General features: G+C 51.2%; 1 protein-coding gene across 1 annotated transcript; it reads right to left on the reverse strand.

Annotated features, from left to right (window-relative positions):
* Window positions 1–1574: 1574 nt before the first annotated feature.
* On the reverse strand, window positions 1575–11206 carry ISL2 (ISL LIM homeobox 2). The gene is made up of 6 exons (XM_073361464.1): window positions 11149–11206; window positions 10191–10380; window positions 9441–9703; window positions 5686–5969; window positions 4221–4388; window positions 1575–2360 (listed from the first exon to the last, which is right to left on the reverse strand). Exons 1-6 carry the CDS (start codon window positions 11204–11206, stop codon window positions 2244–2246), a joined length of 1080 nt encoding a protein of 359 aa, XP_073217565.1. The 3' UTR covers window positions 1575–2243.
* Window positions 11207–15785: the final 4579 nt, after the last annotated feature.

The raw sequence follows: 15785 nt of genomic DNA on the forward strand, positions 1-15785 counted from the left end.
GGACCGCGGCGCTCTTCGTAGCCCCGTAAACTGAAACCCAGCCCGAGCGCCATCCTACCCGTTGCTTATGCGGCTACGGAGCAGGGCCGAGGCGCGCAGGTTTGCGGCAGGAGCCGCGGCTGCTGGGTCACAGCTGGGCCGGGCTTCGGCGGCGCGGTGGGTGAGGCCGGCGCCCCTTGCCCTGGGCGGCTGTTGGGAGCTGACAACGCTGCCCATCGCGGCCTCCTCAGGGGCGAAGGACGGCAGGCGAGGGGCTTTAACTGCTTTGGAGGGGGGGCCGGAGTGGGTGTTCCCTCTGGGGCGGCGGGTGAGCTAGTAACAGCCAGAGCTGCCCTCTTTTCCACCGGTGTGAATCCGGAGTGGCTCTGGAGTGACTGCGCCTTTACACGGGTGGAAGGGAGACGGCAGTGGGAGCCAAAGAGCCTAATGCAGAGTCATCCTCATCCCCTTATTGAGCAGCAAAGTGTGAATAAATATATTTCACACGCCTTCCCCCCTCCCCCCGCATTAATCCTGAAATAAAGAGTGGGGGAGGGGAAGTAACCTTCGGCCCAATGACATTCTCCTGGGAGGAACCTGGGGGCCGGGCGACTGCCCAGCCCTTGCGAACAGCATCCCCTGTCCACCCCGGGCAGTTCACTTTCCCTGTGAATTAGGATCCCAGCAGCTAGAGGCGGACAAACCCAGAGCCCACTCCACATACTGCCTTGTGGGGGAGGGCGCAGGACTGTAAATGCAGTAACAGAACTGGAGAGCACCACATCTCCAGTTCGGGTGCTATATTTAATAGATTTGTAGGGACAACCCCAGTCGCTGGCAACTGAGTGTGAGCTGAAATAGGAAGCTGCAAAGAGAAGCAGAATTGCAGCCAGCCCTGCTGCCCAGCATTTCAGTGCTGCCGCTCAGGAGATGAAATCTCTGTCTCTTACTGCTGAGAAAACAAACATTTTCACTAGGGATGCACTGGGAAGAAGGGCAGCTTGCACTGTGGTTTTGAAAAGTGGTTCAAATTGAAACTGGAAATAAATTTATTTTCTAATTTAAAAATACCGTGTGATCTTAGACAGGATGCTTTAACGCATAGTGCCATGATTCAGGAAGGCAAATCGATTAAATTAGACAATCATTATTGGGGGTGGAGGGGAATTCGGCTTTCCCTTTGAATATCAATCAACATCTACACCAAGGTGTTTTTTTTAAATATACGTCGATAAGAAAACAGTTATAAATAACGCAGTGCAATAAATAGCTCAGTCTTACTGGGCGCTCTTTTGCAACACGGATTCCTGCTGTTCCATGTATTCCTTTAAAGCCTCTGATACCATGACGGAAGAGGTCATTTATCTATCTTGTTTCTAGTTTGACCAGTTTGATTCCGGATGGTCATTTCGAGCTGCAGATTTGTTTTCAAGGACGGCCCCTTAGAATGATTTCGGCAGAATTTTGACCCCTGGTTTCTCTTTACTCTCACCTGACAGAGCTGGTTAACAATACACACACGATGCAGCACTTTCCAATGAGGTTATTTTTTATTAAAATCAAAATATTAATTCCACTATTAACTGCTGCTCTGACAATAAATAACAATAACTTACTTTTGTTCTTTAAAGGCTCAAACAATCTGTCCTCCGTCCATAAGATAACTTAACATTTTCAATAAAAGTCTCATTTCCATATATATGTTTTCCAGCAATCATGCGGCTTGGGGGGAGGGGGTCCTCTCGCCCCACCCAAAACAGGACAAGGTTTCAAGTCAGGGATAATGCAGAGTATGGAATGAATTCACTCGTGTGGTGCTGTGAGAGACACTGGGATGGAGATGACTACTCAAAAGACAACATCGAGCTGAGATGATTTAACTGGCTTCCAACCAGTCTTAGGAAGACACAAAAGATCCTTTTTTCTTCCAAAAAGGAAAACGAAACAAAAAAATGTACAAACTACCATTATACAGTAGGTGATCTGGGGGCTAATTTTAGAAAATCCAAGTTTGCTCTGGGAAAAAAAATCAGTTGGGAAAACAAGCTGGGGAGATGAGGGGGGGGGGCAGTTCTCTCCAGTCTGGTGAAGGCAGCTAGAATCCTGGTGCTTTTTGGCAGTCAAGACATATTTTTGTTTGGTTTTAAATAATATTATTATAAAAAGTTTTGTTTGGAGCTCTGGGCCAGCCTGAGGCCGGGCTTGTCTCATGCAGGGAGCAGGAGCATGCGAAAGTCCAAATCCGCCGGGGGTGTGTGCTTGTCTCACGTCTCCACAGGACTGGGTACCATGCTGTTGGGGGTGTCGGGTAACTGGGAAGACAAGGAGGTCACATCGCTGCCGGAAGAGTTACCCAAGGAGCCAGATTCGGAAAAGGATACCTGGGGGGGGGGGGGGGAGAGGAAAGGGAGCGGGGAGATGGGTGAGAGCGATGTGGGCAGAATCCAGAGCCCCCAATCCCTGTTTTATCTCGACTGGGGGAAGCTTTTTTTTTTTATCGTGTTAACCCCTTTTAATTAGACGCTGCTAAAAATAATATTCCAGCACCTAGTGCAAGGTAGGGTTTAAAAACTAGCTAAGATTCACCTGCAGCAGATAAGGGCTAAAACACAACATGCCCTGTGTCCTCCAGGGTTTGTGCACGTTTTAGTTCAAACATCTTTAAATAACACTTGTTCTAAACCTAGCCTCGATCTCCCCAAGCAGGGATGCCCCATGGCTAAAGAACCCCTCCCTCCTGTTCAGTTTCGTTAGAAGGTATTGCCACAAACACCTATTGTCAGGGGATGGCACCAGGGGAGCGACACGACCTGCAGAGCCCTTCATTACTCTTGCCCACATTCAAACCACAGCACCCCTCTGCCAGACGGAGCCTGTGCTGGCAAAATAAATCCCATCCTTAATACAAGGATACGACATGATCACCTATAGCTAAACAAACAAACCAAGCTGATGAGAACCCAGGCGTCCTAGAGAGAAGTTCCCTCCTCCTGGCGGAATGCTAGTGGGCACTATGGAAAAAGATCTCCCCAGCTCAGCAGTGCTGCACGCTCCTCGTGCAACCCCCGGGGATTTCTTTGCAATGGGAAGAGGCTCTCCTGCCCATTAAGAAATCTGCTAGACTTTTCGAAGTTCATTTCAGACTAGGCAGTGGTCCAGTAGCAGTTGCGCAGTGCTGGGCTCCATATATCACCGGGTGATGTATGTGCAGCATATTTCATCAATGCGCTCTTCCAATGCTAGTAAATGATCGTTTAATTATTCATACAGCACTCCTGTCTCACTTTCCCATTATATTAACTAAACATAACACAAGATTAATTTTTGATTATCTACTAAAACATCGCAGTCCTATCGGAGGAGTACATTAACGGGGGGCTTCATCCGCTTCCTTTTCTAAGCCCGATTCTCCTCCCCAAACACCCAGCTCAGAGAGAAGTTAGCGCACCGGAACGGGAGTGTTAAAAACCAGAGAGCCCATGGGCCAGACCCTGGAAGCCTCACCAAAAATCCTGAGTCAGGATGTCAGGATCTGGCCCCTTGTAACTATTTACCAGCACATGGTCAATTACAAACCACTAGCTGATTTGTCCCGGGGAATGTCTCTCGCTTCCTTTTTCCAAATGCGATGGAACTGGCCCTTTTGTTTTGTTCCTGTAAGGACACTTCCTATTCCCTTGCCAAAGCGTGCGGGGAACTGTTGAAATGGGCACGTACCAGGAACACGTCCCTGTGGCTAATCCCGTTTCTATCATTATTGGTCTCCTGGCCGCTTAACATTTATATTGCTCTGCTGTGGATCACAGCTCCTGCCCCAGGGAGCTTACAGTCTAAGTGGGGGGTTCCGTTGCTAATACAGCCTGTATTCAGGGGCTGCATTGGGCTGAGCTTCCATGGAAACGGCCCTTTTCTCTAATTCAAATCGAAATGTACCAAGGGAAATGGAAGTGTGGGTTGCTAGAGCTCCTGAACCATTCCTCCTCCGGGCACAGGGTGACTGTCAACCCCCTCTTCCCTCCCCCCCCCGGCCCCAATCCAGGCACAGGGATCCCGGATGCAGTTCGGCTCCTAACTTCTAGTGATGTCAGTGGGAGTTGGGAACCTTCACGGAGCTGGGCCGGGGTGACGCTCCGCGGATGACTTTACTCCCAGGAGGAGGAGGGTGATCACGGTCGGGGAGTAATAAATAAAGAGCAGGCGGAGGGGCCCCGCTCCCGCAGTGGAGCAGAGCGGCCGCTTACCAGCTGCTGGAAGGCAGGTTGGTCCAGGTCGCTCTGCAATGCGAATTCACTGAGCGCTTTCCAAGGCGGCTGGTAGGTCTGGACCTCCACGGCGTTGCCTTGCACGGCGCTCTCATGGCGGATGGGGCTCCCGGCCACCAGAGGGGTCCCGGTCAGGCCCTGCAGACTCTAGAGGGGGAGATGAGCAGCAAAGCCTCAGGCCGGGCGGGCTCTGCGGTATCGGGCCGCGGCCCAGGGCATTGCAGGGGCCGCAGGAGTCAGCGCCAGGGCGCGGGTCCCCCAACGCATGAGCTGTCCGGCTTCTCTAAAACCCCGGCTGGCCTCCCCCTGGAGCCCACCCCAGCGCTGCGCTTCCCGGCTCCCTGGGCCCCGTGGAAGTGTATTGCAGCGCCAGGTGCGGGGACCTGTTCGCCCTCCCGCGTGGACCCCTGCAACACCCTCCGCTCCACGGCTGCTCGGGTCCGTGCGGCACGGCGGGGCTCGGGGCCCAGGGCAGCAGGGCCCGCGCCTGTCGTTCTGCCTGATCCCAGCAGGAACGGGGTCAGAGAGTCCCCCCGGCCCCCCCGGGTTTCCTTCCCAGTGCCTCCCCCGGGCTCTCCTGCAGTCTCACGGACCCAAAGTGCCATCTCAGCCCGGGATTTCACTTGTACAAATTATTATTCGCTTGATGATTTAGCTGTAGCCGGGCACCCAAGAAGAAAAGGGTCAAGCCCGTATCCGGGCTCTCCCAACAAGTTAAAAACAAGCCCGGAACGGTGGTTGTTTCAGCACCTAAGAGCACTTTCCCTTTGGGTTGAGCCTTATTGTGTGATCATTTTAAACAATGTCCCGAGTGCACGAATGAAGGGGCTGTCACGCCAAAACAGCTTTCACGTAAACCCAAAATATCTTAAAGGGTCACGGCCGGGTTCATAATAACAATTCATGCGTTTTGAAAACTAAATCGATTTCTTTATGTTGCCAGCAAACCCGTAGATGGTTAAAGCGGGACGATTTGGGTTGTTAAATCTGGATCGCGGGTCCCCATTCCCGCTGTTTGTTTACTCTGCACAGGTCTCTCAGACTAGTCCGCTTCACTTTTGGTTTCTGGTCAATTTGTAGCCAGTTTCACTTCTGGGGGTTGCAGATGCTGGCGGGGGGGAGGGGGCATTCGTTTATTTAACACATCTTTACTATTGGGGGTTTGTTTTAAATGCACACAAACATTTCTGTGTAAACAGCCATAGAATTGGTCCCCGGGAGCGGATGTGTCCCGCACAAGGCAGCGTGCAGCAGAGGGGAGGTGCTGTCACGCACTCACACAGACATTTTCTTCACCAGGTATTTCCATGTGAGCAATATGGGGGGCGGGGGGGGCGCTGCGGGGAAATCAAGGGCCAGGAGTCCTCGGGCACTACAGGGAGGGCCGTTCCCTCCTGCAAAATGGCCCCTGCCCGGTGGGTGGAAAGAGGCGCCCTGCTCTTACTGTCTTGTCGCCGTGCTGCTGCTGCTGAAGCTGCTTCATGAGGATGGATTTCTTCTTGTCCTTGCAGCGCTTGTTCTGGAACCAGACCCGGATCACTCTGGGGCTCAGGCCGGTCATCTCCACCAGCTGCTCCTTCATCAGCGCGTCCGGCCGCGGGTTGGCCGCGTAGCAGGTCCGCAGCGTGTGCAGCTGCTTCTCGTTCAGCACCGTCCGGACGCGGGTGGTCTTCTCCGCCTGCTTGTGCACCTGGGGCCGGAGAGAGGGCTGGCGGCCGGGCACGGAGTCTGCAGCGGGGCGAGGGGGAACCGACCAACTCCAGTTAGCGCTGGGGCCTGAGCCACGTCCCGGGGCGCCCCCAGCCAGGCCGCCCCCCAGCCCCAGCCAGGCCGCGAAGGCAGCGTGGGGGTGGATTTCTAGTGATCTCTGGCCCGGCCTGTGTTCGTGGCGCAGAGAATAGCAGGCAGGCACCCTCCCCTGCTGCAGTGAAGGCCTCCCCCCCCCGCAGGATAACCCCGGGGAGGGGGTCCCTGCTAGGGGCTCGCCTGGAGCGAGGGGTTGCAGCTAAGCCCCTGCACTAAATGTGGCCTGGGAGATTAGCTTGCAGGGCCCAGGCCCAGCGCCCCTGAGCTGGTGCGGCCTGCGTCTCCTCTGAGATAAAAGGCCATTCCCACCCGCACCCCAAAGCCGGAGCTGCACCCCCTTCCAGCACAGCCAGGCAGGGAGCTGTACCAGCCACTCTGCGGCGGGGAAAGCGGTTCCTGCTTCCCCAGCCGGGTCTGCAACAGGGAGAATCGAATCACACACACTGCAAGGCGGGGATCCCGGGGCTCAGCCCAACAACCAAGAAGGAGGCAGTGCGGGGGGGTCGGTACTTTACAGCCCCCCAGGCACTGTGGGAAGCTGCTGCCGCCACCCCAGAGACTGGCTCTGGCCGCTGGGGTTCTTGAAAGCAGGGCGAACAAATACAAGTCAGGCAGGAGGAAAATCACCCGGAGACTCACTAACCCGGGGCCCCGAGCCAGAGCTGCCCCTGCACACAGCGGCTAGACCAGGCCCAGGCACCGCGCCGCTTCCCGACTGGGGAAATCGAGGAAGAAAGCGACTCTTTAGAGCAGGACATTTAATGGGGAAAGCCCGGGTTGGGGTTACAGGCTAGATAAATAAAACCCCGCTTCCCAAGATTAATTATTCCAAAACGGGCATTTTGCCCCTGAGTGGGATTTGACCATTAGATTTTATATCAAGTGCAAATTACCCAGGGATCGAATCAGGGCCGGCCCCGCTCACCCAGCCACCCAAAGGGGCCCATTGCAGAGCGCAGGGGCCGGAGAACAGTTAAAAACCGTTCAATCAAACAGCCCACGAGAGCCTGCGGCGAACGGCCCAGCCCGGTGCACCGCAGCCAGGGAGGAGGAGAAGGAGCAGGAGCCGGATAATCAGGGAAAGAGCGTGCTGAAGTGCTAACTAGCTGGCAATTGTGACCCTGTCCATTAATCTCCGCGCTTCTTCCATGCCCTGGGAACTGTAGGCTCTGCACCGCTTTCCGCATGCGGGGTGGTACTCGGGAGTAACAACCCTTAGCCGGGATTTCTAATCGAAAACGGTGCGAATGGGAGCACGTCTCACGCGGCAGACGGGAAGGAGTCAACACAAGAGCTTCCTTAATAATCAATAACCCGGGCGGTATAAAATCATCCCCCAAAGGGGAAACCCCGGCTTGCAGCGATCTTTTAACTAGTTAACTATAATGAGTCAACAATTGTAATTCAAAAACATCGTCAGCAGAGAGTATCCCCGAAAGGACCAAGATGGAATCTTTGTCGAGACACAGCGGCATTACCGCCCTATAATCTCGATATGCACAGATCCTAAGCAGCCAGCACAAATCACCTACAAAGAGACAATCGAAACCAGGTCTTCCACCCTTTCTCCATCGGATCTCTGCTTCTTGCGGGCAGGGTTTGTTTTGTTTTTACCATTCATTCCCTTTTGATCAGAGGAATAATCTCGCTCCAGTTCGCTTCTTACTCAGTGTTGGTGTTAGGAGAGGTGGTTTGTTTTTGTTTTTTATTTTTGCAGCTCGATATTTTTAAAACCCACATGGTTTTGTTTCCGATGAGTGAAACCTCACCCTTCTTGAAACAAATACATGGCCTAGGCCAGCGGACGAGCGGACTGCAGTCGCAGGGTTATTATTCCCGGAGGAAAGGAGGGCAGCCTATGAAAGCAGAGATTGTGCATGGAAATATACCCCCATCCTAGCTGATTTTCTTCCCCCGAATGACAGAAAGCTGCCCCGGAGTGTTCAGTGACTGGCTGGAGATAATTGGGGAAGCAGCCCTGGCTCTCTCTCTCTCGATACTCACACCTTTCGATCTCTAGTCCCGTTCACACTGAACGCGCCAGGATCACTGCCGGGGCTGTCCCGCGGTTAGCGAGCGTTTCGCAGCCTGGTGCAGGGCAGTTCAGGGCGCCTCGGATGAATCCCCGTTTATTCCAAAACCTCCTAAACGCAGCCGTGGTTTGGACTTGTCTTCCCGCTCCCGTTTGCTCTCGTACACATTATGGGACTGGCTCTGGAGCTTGAGTTTCGGACCAAACGCTGCAGATCCATCTGTCGAGCTAGTCTCCTGGGCCAGAGCCCATCACCTTGTCTCTGAGCACCGCTGCCCTGGGGCTGGGCGCGAGCAGGGTTTGGACTTAGAGGATGAAGGCCGGTTATCGGAATGGCGCTGGCCCTCACCCCAAGGGGACAGCCAGCTCTCTAGCCTCCTGTCCTGGCTGTGGTTGAAATTCCCTCCCGTGCCTCCTGGAGCACCGCAGGCAGATGGAGATTAACCTCCACCCAACGTGCTATGGCTCCTACCGCCCGGTCCGCGGGCCTATGGCAAGGGGGGTTCTCTCCTCCTGTCCCTCGGCATCACTGCAGTGTCGAGAACAGGGTGTGTAGCCGCTCCCCGGCTCTGCCACCGTCCCTCTCGCTTTTCCCACGAATCCGCTGCTGCTCCCTTGGGCAACCAGGGCGGCCACCGTCCCTCTCCCCGGCTCTACTGGCTGGCCTCACTGAGTCCCTCTTCCATCCCTCCCCAGGTGCGCTGTTTTTGTTTTTGTTTTGGCTGCAGCTACGTGTAGCTCAGTATTCAGCCGCCAGGACTGTACAATGCTCGCCCAGCCCTGTAACAACTCCGATTCCCTTCTCAGCCGCCTCCAGCCACCCCCGCTCTGCCCCTCGCCCAGTCTGCCTCTCCCGCTCCTCTTCTGGGTGTGTACAGAACCTCACATTTCCTTGGCAAGTGGCCTGTAACGTCCAGTCCCTCCCACTCCCCAGACGCAGAAGAAAGAGGCCTACATGAAGGAGATGGGGGGGGGGAGAGGTTCCCAGCGTGGGGCCAGGTGGGAAACACTTCAAGACTGCAGAGTCTCTGGCCAAACTCTCTAGGCCTCCATAACTCAGCGCATCGTGGTGGAGATAACAGATGTATTTTCTGTAGCCCTATAAGAGGGACGACTAAAGATATAAATGTCCCTGCGGCGTTAATAGGCAGAGTCCGAGTTAGATAGAAAATTATTCATACATCTATTCATTATCCAGTCACAGACACACAGCTAGAGCAGTTTGTACAGTGCATGGCATTTCCCCCCAGGGATAACAATACATGGCGTGTATGTGTCTAGACCCTGGATTTACTGAGCTAGCTGATGATCTCACACCCCCAGGTGGGCCCCAGCGCCCGGCAGATCTGTTGCTCCTTTACCTGATAGATGCAGGCCTCTGGTGCTCTGTAAATGGCCGGGGCTCCTGGGGCTATCCGCCGAGCTCCTATCCAGCAGCAGGCTGTGGTCGGCCCGGCAGAGCAGCTCGTGGTCCCGTAGAGAGAACTCATCCCCGGGCAGGAGCTGGCGGCTGCAGACGGAGCAGCGGAAACATTCGATGTGATACACGTTCTCCCGGGCTCTCATCACCAGATCACTGCTGCTGAATCCCACCTTGCACTTCGCACACTTTATGCCGAATAACCTGCCGAGAGAGAAAGGGCCATGAAGCCACTACACACTCACCCCACTGGTCCCAGCTCGCCCTCCCCAGTAACTAATTACCCCGGCGGAGAAACCCACAGGGTCCCCTCTGCTCTCTTCCTAACAAATCTGACCCACTCATTCAATTCGAGAAGGGGGCTCTGGTTCAACAGGAAAATTTCCCCTTACCCACATTCTTCTGTAACAGGCATTAGGGAATGTGCAGCTCAATACTGCCTCTTGCTCGCCGACATGCTGGTTATTATTAATATTCTCGTTTGGTTGTATCAATCGTTAATAACTTCCTGTCTCCAAAGCCGAATAAACAGGAACATAATTTGTCCGGATCACAAAAGTATTGGCTCCCTCCTTTAGCAAGCAGGAGGAAGTGCGATTTCACAGATGGGGAGCTCTTGAAATTAGCTCTTAAGAAATGGGTCGGAGGAAAGTTGTTTTTTTTTAAATGGATAAAGAGCTTTTTGAATCACCTGATATAATCCCTTTTACAGTATGTCTTGCCATCTCTCACAAAACAAGTGCAGGTTTCATCCAAGTACTGGCTGCATTCAGCGCATTTGAGACATGCTGCATGCCACTCGAGGTCCGGGGAGACCTTCAGGATGTACTGGTCATGGATCTGACTCCCACAGCCCACACACATGGCAATTCCGGGCTTTTCTACCAGTGGAAATGAGCAGAGGAAATTTAGAACGTATACTGGAAGCATATCATTTCTAATCAGAACTGTCTCAAAGGACTGCAATCACAGAGGCATTCGTAATTAGGAGACAGTCTCTACTAATGTTCAGGCAATGGAAAGAAAGAAAGAAAGAAAAAGAAGGTGAAATCGATAAACTGCAGCAGCTATCAGCTATTCTCCATATATATTGTGACTTTTACAGTCACTTGAACTGCAAGGAAATTCTACAGAGACAATTGGTAGGTGTAAATACTAGGATAAAGGTTGGAAAATATAGAACTGGAAGATAGTTAAACATAATGGAAAACCAGATGAACTTTATCTGCCGGTTATTTCATCTGCATTTATTCTACGTCTTATTTAAAAAAAAACAAACCTAGGCTCTGCTTTTCTTTTTTGCATTTTTCTTATTTTATATATTATTAATGACGAATGCCTGAGCTATTAGAATAAAAGGCATTCAGAGCAAAACCCAACAAAACATTTATTTGTTCTTTAAAAAGAAAAAAAAAACACAACGAATTCTGCAGCCCGAGATCGTGACACAGCAAGATAAAATAGCTTTTAACTAAAAAAATAACAAAAAGCAACAGATGGTGAAAGAGCAAAAATAACCCTAGTTTAAAAAATGCACGATTTTATAATGTGCTCTAAAAGTATCTCTGTAAATAAACCACTTGTAGAATCAGCTTAAACGTTTCAAATAAAATATTTACAAGTATCATTCAGACCAAAGATCAACTTACTCTTGGAATGATCCCCCATAGCACCCAGAAAAGGATAATGAAAAATAATATCCACCATGCAGAAAGAGATGTGTGCAAAATGTTATGATGCAGAAGGAGCAGGCTGCCTGCCCAGTGCCTGCTGTTTGCTAACTAACTACTCCAGCCTGGAGGAGTTAGAAAGTGGAGCCTGCCCTGTCCCATACGCAGCATGACGTCAGCACGCATCAGCCCAAGGCCCAGCTCTGAGGAGGGAGGGAGGGAGCAGTGACTTCACCAGGCCGCCAGAGCAGCCCCCGGAGGCGATTGGCAGTGAGGGAGAGAGAGCGAATTGATTGGCCAGGAGTGAACAATGGAACGCGGAACGCCGTGCAACACACAAAGATTCTTTCTCGCTCAGGTTCCCCCACGCTTCAAGAAGCAGCAATTCCCTCACTGTTTACCTGGTCTGAGATTCCCTTCTAGCCCAGCAGCAACCACTCCTCCGATCTGCTTCAGAGCTTTCCATTCAAGAGGTGATTATTACACTTGTGTGAGAGCTGAAATCCAGACATGCCCCAGCCCTCACTCCTTTTGCAAGGAGACTTTCTCCTTTGGGGATTAATTACTAAAAATCTCCCTCTTGTGATGAAGTATGTTTCGCCTTGTGTTTAAATCAAACCAGCTCGCTCAAGTATTTTAAAATCTAATTCAAACGGTTTTATCTTAACATCCCAAGAATTACTTGGAGTTTATTTCAGTAACGCATTACTATACTATGTTAGTCTGTATTTGTTATTATGCTTTATGTACTATTTAAACCTATTTTATGTTGAGGTGCAAGACAAGTGCTTACAAAAGGTGTATCTGCATGTGATATTTACGTGTGAACCCTATTAATGTATTTGTTGGAGGGAAAAGAAAGGCATAAAAATTAGCTGGGAACTTGCTCTTGAAACTGACAGGAGCTTAATAAATATTTTAAACAGAATGATACATTGCACCTCTAATTTCATCCTATCTTGCACAACAAATTGTTTTAAATTTAGTTTCTTTCTCCAATCAAAGGTCGTCATAAAAAACTAACGACCATTGCAGCTGGTATTACCGTTGCTATCTTACTGATCCGTTATTCTTTCCCTTTTATTAACACCAATTTGTCATTAAAAATACATTTCTGATAGGAAGACCCTCTAATTTTTCATTCTGTTTTTAACATTTTGTTGTTTAATTGTATTAGTTGTAGAAATACCGATGGAGACGGTGATATGAGCCGCTATTTTAGCACATATTACTTGGGGCAGATTGGTTCATTGAAAAGCCTGTTGAACTGATTTTGTCTTGAGGAAATGTTTATGGTCTATATTGCAGTTTTCAGTCACGGTGCCTCTTGAGCAATTCATGACGGCAAACGATCATCAGAATGTATCAGCCCTTTCGGTGACTAGCTGCAAACGTGTGGCTCTCTTTTGATCTTTTAAAAGCCTCTCCCCAGAGGAAAGGGGGTGGGGGGAATGTGCCCTTAGAATGGGCTGAAAAGCTGCTTAAATAATCACAGGGCTGAACAGCCACAGTTCACAGCCCCACAGTTTCTGCACGGAGCCGCTTTTTTTTTTTTAACCTGCAACTTGGAAAAATCTTTGCATAAAAAAAGGAAACAAATATTAAAAGGGGCTTCTTAAAAAATCTTTTTTACTCTGATGAATTTCCATTCGCAACATCCCTCTATAATAAGCTGCCCTGTTTGCGGTTCAAAGAAGTATCCAATTGTTTATTTTGGGGGTCGACGGGACCACCCCACAGAAACCTGTTCCCGCGATCTTGGAGTTAATGTGGCTTGTCAGTCAGTGGACGTTTCACTGCCTTTCTGTTCTCTTTTCACGTTTAAACTCCCTTTACACGGTCCCCACTGTCTGATTTCCAAAGCAGGGTCCTGCATTTCACTCGGATAGAAGGACCTCTACTGGGAGAATGGCTAATCGGTTAAAACTTGTCGCCAGGCTTAATAAACCTCTAATCTTCAAGAAGGCGCACTGATGTAACATGAAATAATATTAATAATTCAGGACTGGAGCTCACAGGGCGAGGGTGTATTGCTTTAAGTGATCTGCTAGCAGGCCCATTCCATTGTTAATGCCCTTTTTAACTCGCTCCTGCCCGAACACTGTCATCCCCAACATTAATGGACCGGGCTTGCCAGGCTGCGGCACCCTTAAGGAATAGCCCGGCTAGTTAGCTGGCAGGTTGGGCAAGGTGCATGTTTCCCCCCCTGTACGGAACCGCTAGCGAGATCTGCAGTTTGGGGAAGGGAGATCAGTGCTCTTTCTGTCGCACTTCTGAACAAGCCAGGCTGGTGCCTTGATACAATGGTTGGTCCTGCCCAGGAGCCGTGTCTGGGTTTGGGACGCTAGGCTGATGCCAGCTGGCAAACCCCGCGCTCGGTCTCCACGAGCAGAAGACTGACCATCCAGCTCCGCCAAAGCTAAAGATCTTTCAGCCGAGCCGCGTCCATCCCGGGGCCGCTCTGCGGCGCAGCCCCTCGGTGCCACCGAGTGCTATCGTGTATCGAAATGTGGCCGCTTACGTTGCCACAGAGACGGTGAGTGAAAGTGTACCCAGGCCGTAAGGCAAAGGAGAGAGACTTGGGCAGGTTGGGGCGGACACGTTTGAAATGTGAAGGTCGCACGAGGTTTCAGTTCCCGCAAACGCTTTGGAAGCTGGTTGCCCGCGGCCCTCCTTGGGAGGAGCTCAGAGGAGAGATGGCTCTGCCATGAGCCAGGCAAGCAGGCTGTGCCTCCCCACTGCAGGCGCGTGGGTTGGGTTCTTGCTGCGATCCCTCATAAATGTAGACTCAGTTTGCCAGGCGTCGGGATGCCCAGTTTGGTCCGCGCCGAACCATTCATCTCTCCCTGAAAACATCATGATGCAGATATTTTCCCTCCGCGAATCACACATCACCCCCAGTTCCTGCCTTTTGAGATCGCCACAAAGGGGCGATTTCTGGGTGAAGTTAGCCCTTCCCCTGCCACATTTCCTCTGAAATTAATATTTCAAAAAATCCGCTACGCTTAAAATCAGGAATTATCCAAAAGAAACCCGGTCCGAGGGAGATGTGATGTAAAAACATCTCTTCACTCACACCTGGGCAAAAGTAACGGTACTCAAAACCAAAAAAGGGCAGGACCGGGCATCAGTAGTGAAAGGTGCCAGTCACCAGGACTTCGGGGTGGGGTGAGGACAGTTCAGGGCACCCAGGACAGTTCAGGGGTGGGGTGAGGGAGTTGCCGGGCTTGTCGGTCGGAGCAGGTGAAGTGCATGTCGTTTTCCCCTTAGCTCGACAGGAACCAGAGAACAATGCTGGCCAAAGGCTTGGTGCTGATCTTAGCTCAAGAGGCAGCCCACAGAACCACAGGTAAGAGCAGCGTGCGCTGGATTTTAATCTTCTTGCACACGTGTGTCTGTGTGTGTGACCCTGAGTCGGTGACAAAGCCGGGATATCGGCTAGAGTCTGAAGATCAGCCAGCAGGTAAATCACCCGTCCAGCGTAGGGAGGTACCAACTCTGAGTGACAGAGCTTTGAGTTTGAGACGGACGGAGTTTCCCCTTGAGATACAAGACCCCACGTAGTCACACAACAGCGGTGAGTAAATAACTATACTAATAACTTATGGTCCGTAATAAATGGTAAAGATAATATACACATGATCGGCGTTTAAAACGCCAATAAATCAGCCACAACATGAATGCGAATAAGTAGCGATCCAACATTGCAAAGTCTAACTCATGGGGCAATGCTTACTCAAGGGTTAGTCTCACTTGCCTCAGTGGCCCCCAGTCCTGGTTTTGCAGGTGGGGCGCATATAGGTGCGTTGTAAGTTCCCAGCGCACGGTAACTAATTGCCGCCCCGGAGGCAGGAAAGCTCCTACTTTGCAGCTGCGGGTAAGTGACTTGAGCCCGGCCCCTGGGACAGCCCGAATTCTGGCCTCCTGGTTCCCAGGCGGCTGCTTCACGAATTGCAAACCTTGCTCCCTGTCTGTAAAACTCTGGGTGCCACATCCTCGTTTTCAGGGAAGTAAAACCATCACAGAGGCAGGCTGTCAGGTGCAAACAGGAACGTAAGAGCCCCCCTGACATTTCGGACTGAACGAACACCCTGGGGGGCCGGATTTCCCCAGCACTCACTGCTCATCCTTTCGGCTCTTTGGCATGCAGACCTGTACTGTGCTGTGGACCCAGAAAGGGAGGGAGGAAGATCTACAGAGTAGAATCGAAAGCCAACAGATCAATACTCTGCCCTCTGCCCACCCCACACCTTCCCAGCTCAAAGGGGTAGGTGGGAAACATAAGGCAAGTGATGGGTTTTTGCACAGTTCACGGTGTGATAGGCAGGCTGCTTCCTGAAGGAAACTCTGACCCTTTCACTTCAAGGTGAGAATTATTCGCTTTAATTGTTTGTCTTCTCCTAGTTACAAATGTTTCCAGTCAAAGGCCCGCTCAAAATCAGATCCGAACAAAGAGCCGGCCTGGACTGTGTAACAAATTGTTGCACACCGGGCAGTTCTCTTGAAAGGTAGAGTATTTGAAAATCAATCACAAGGGACAGGCTATGGCTGCGGCTGTTGTCTCTTCTCCTTTTTACATGAATGAGGTAATTGTTTCTTTGGGACATATTATTTAT

The sequence above is a fragment of the Lepidochelys kempii genome, chromosome 10 (genome assembly GCF_965140265.1).
Source record: "Lepidochelys kempii isolate rLepKem1 chromosome 10, rLepKem1.hap2, whole genome shotgun sequence".
Lineage (NCBI taxonomy): Eukaryota > Metazoa > Chordata > Testudines > Cheloniidae > Lepidochelys > Lepidochelys kempii.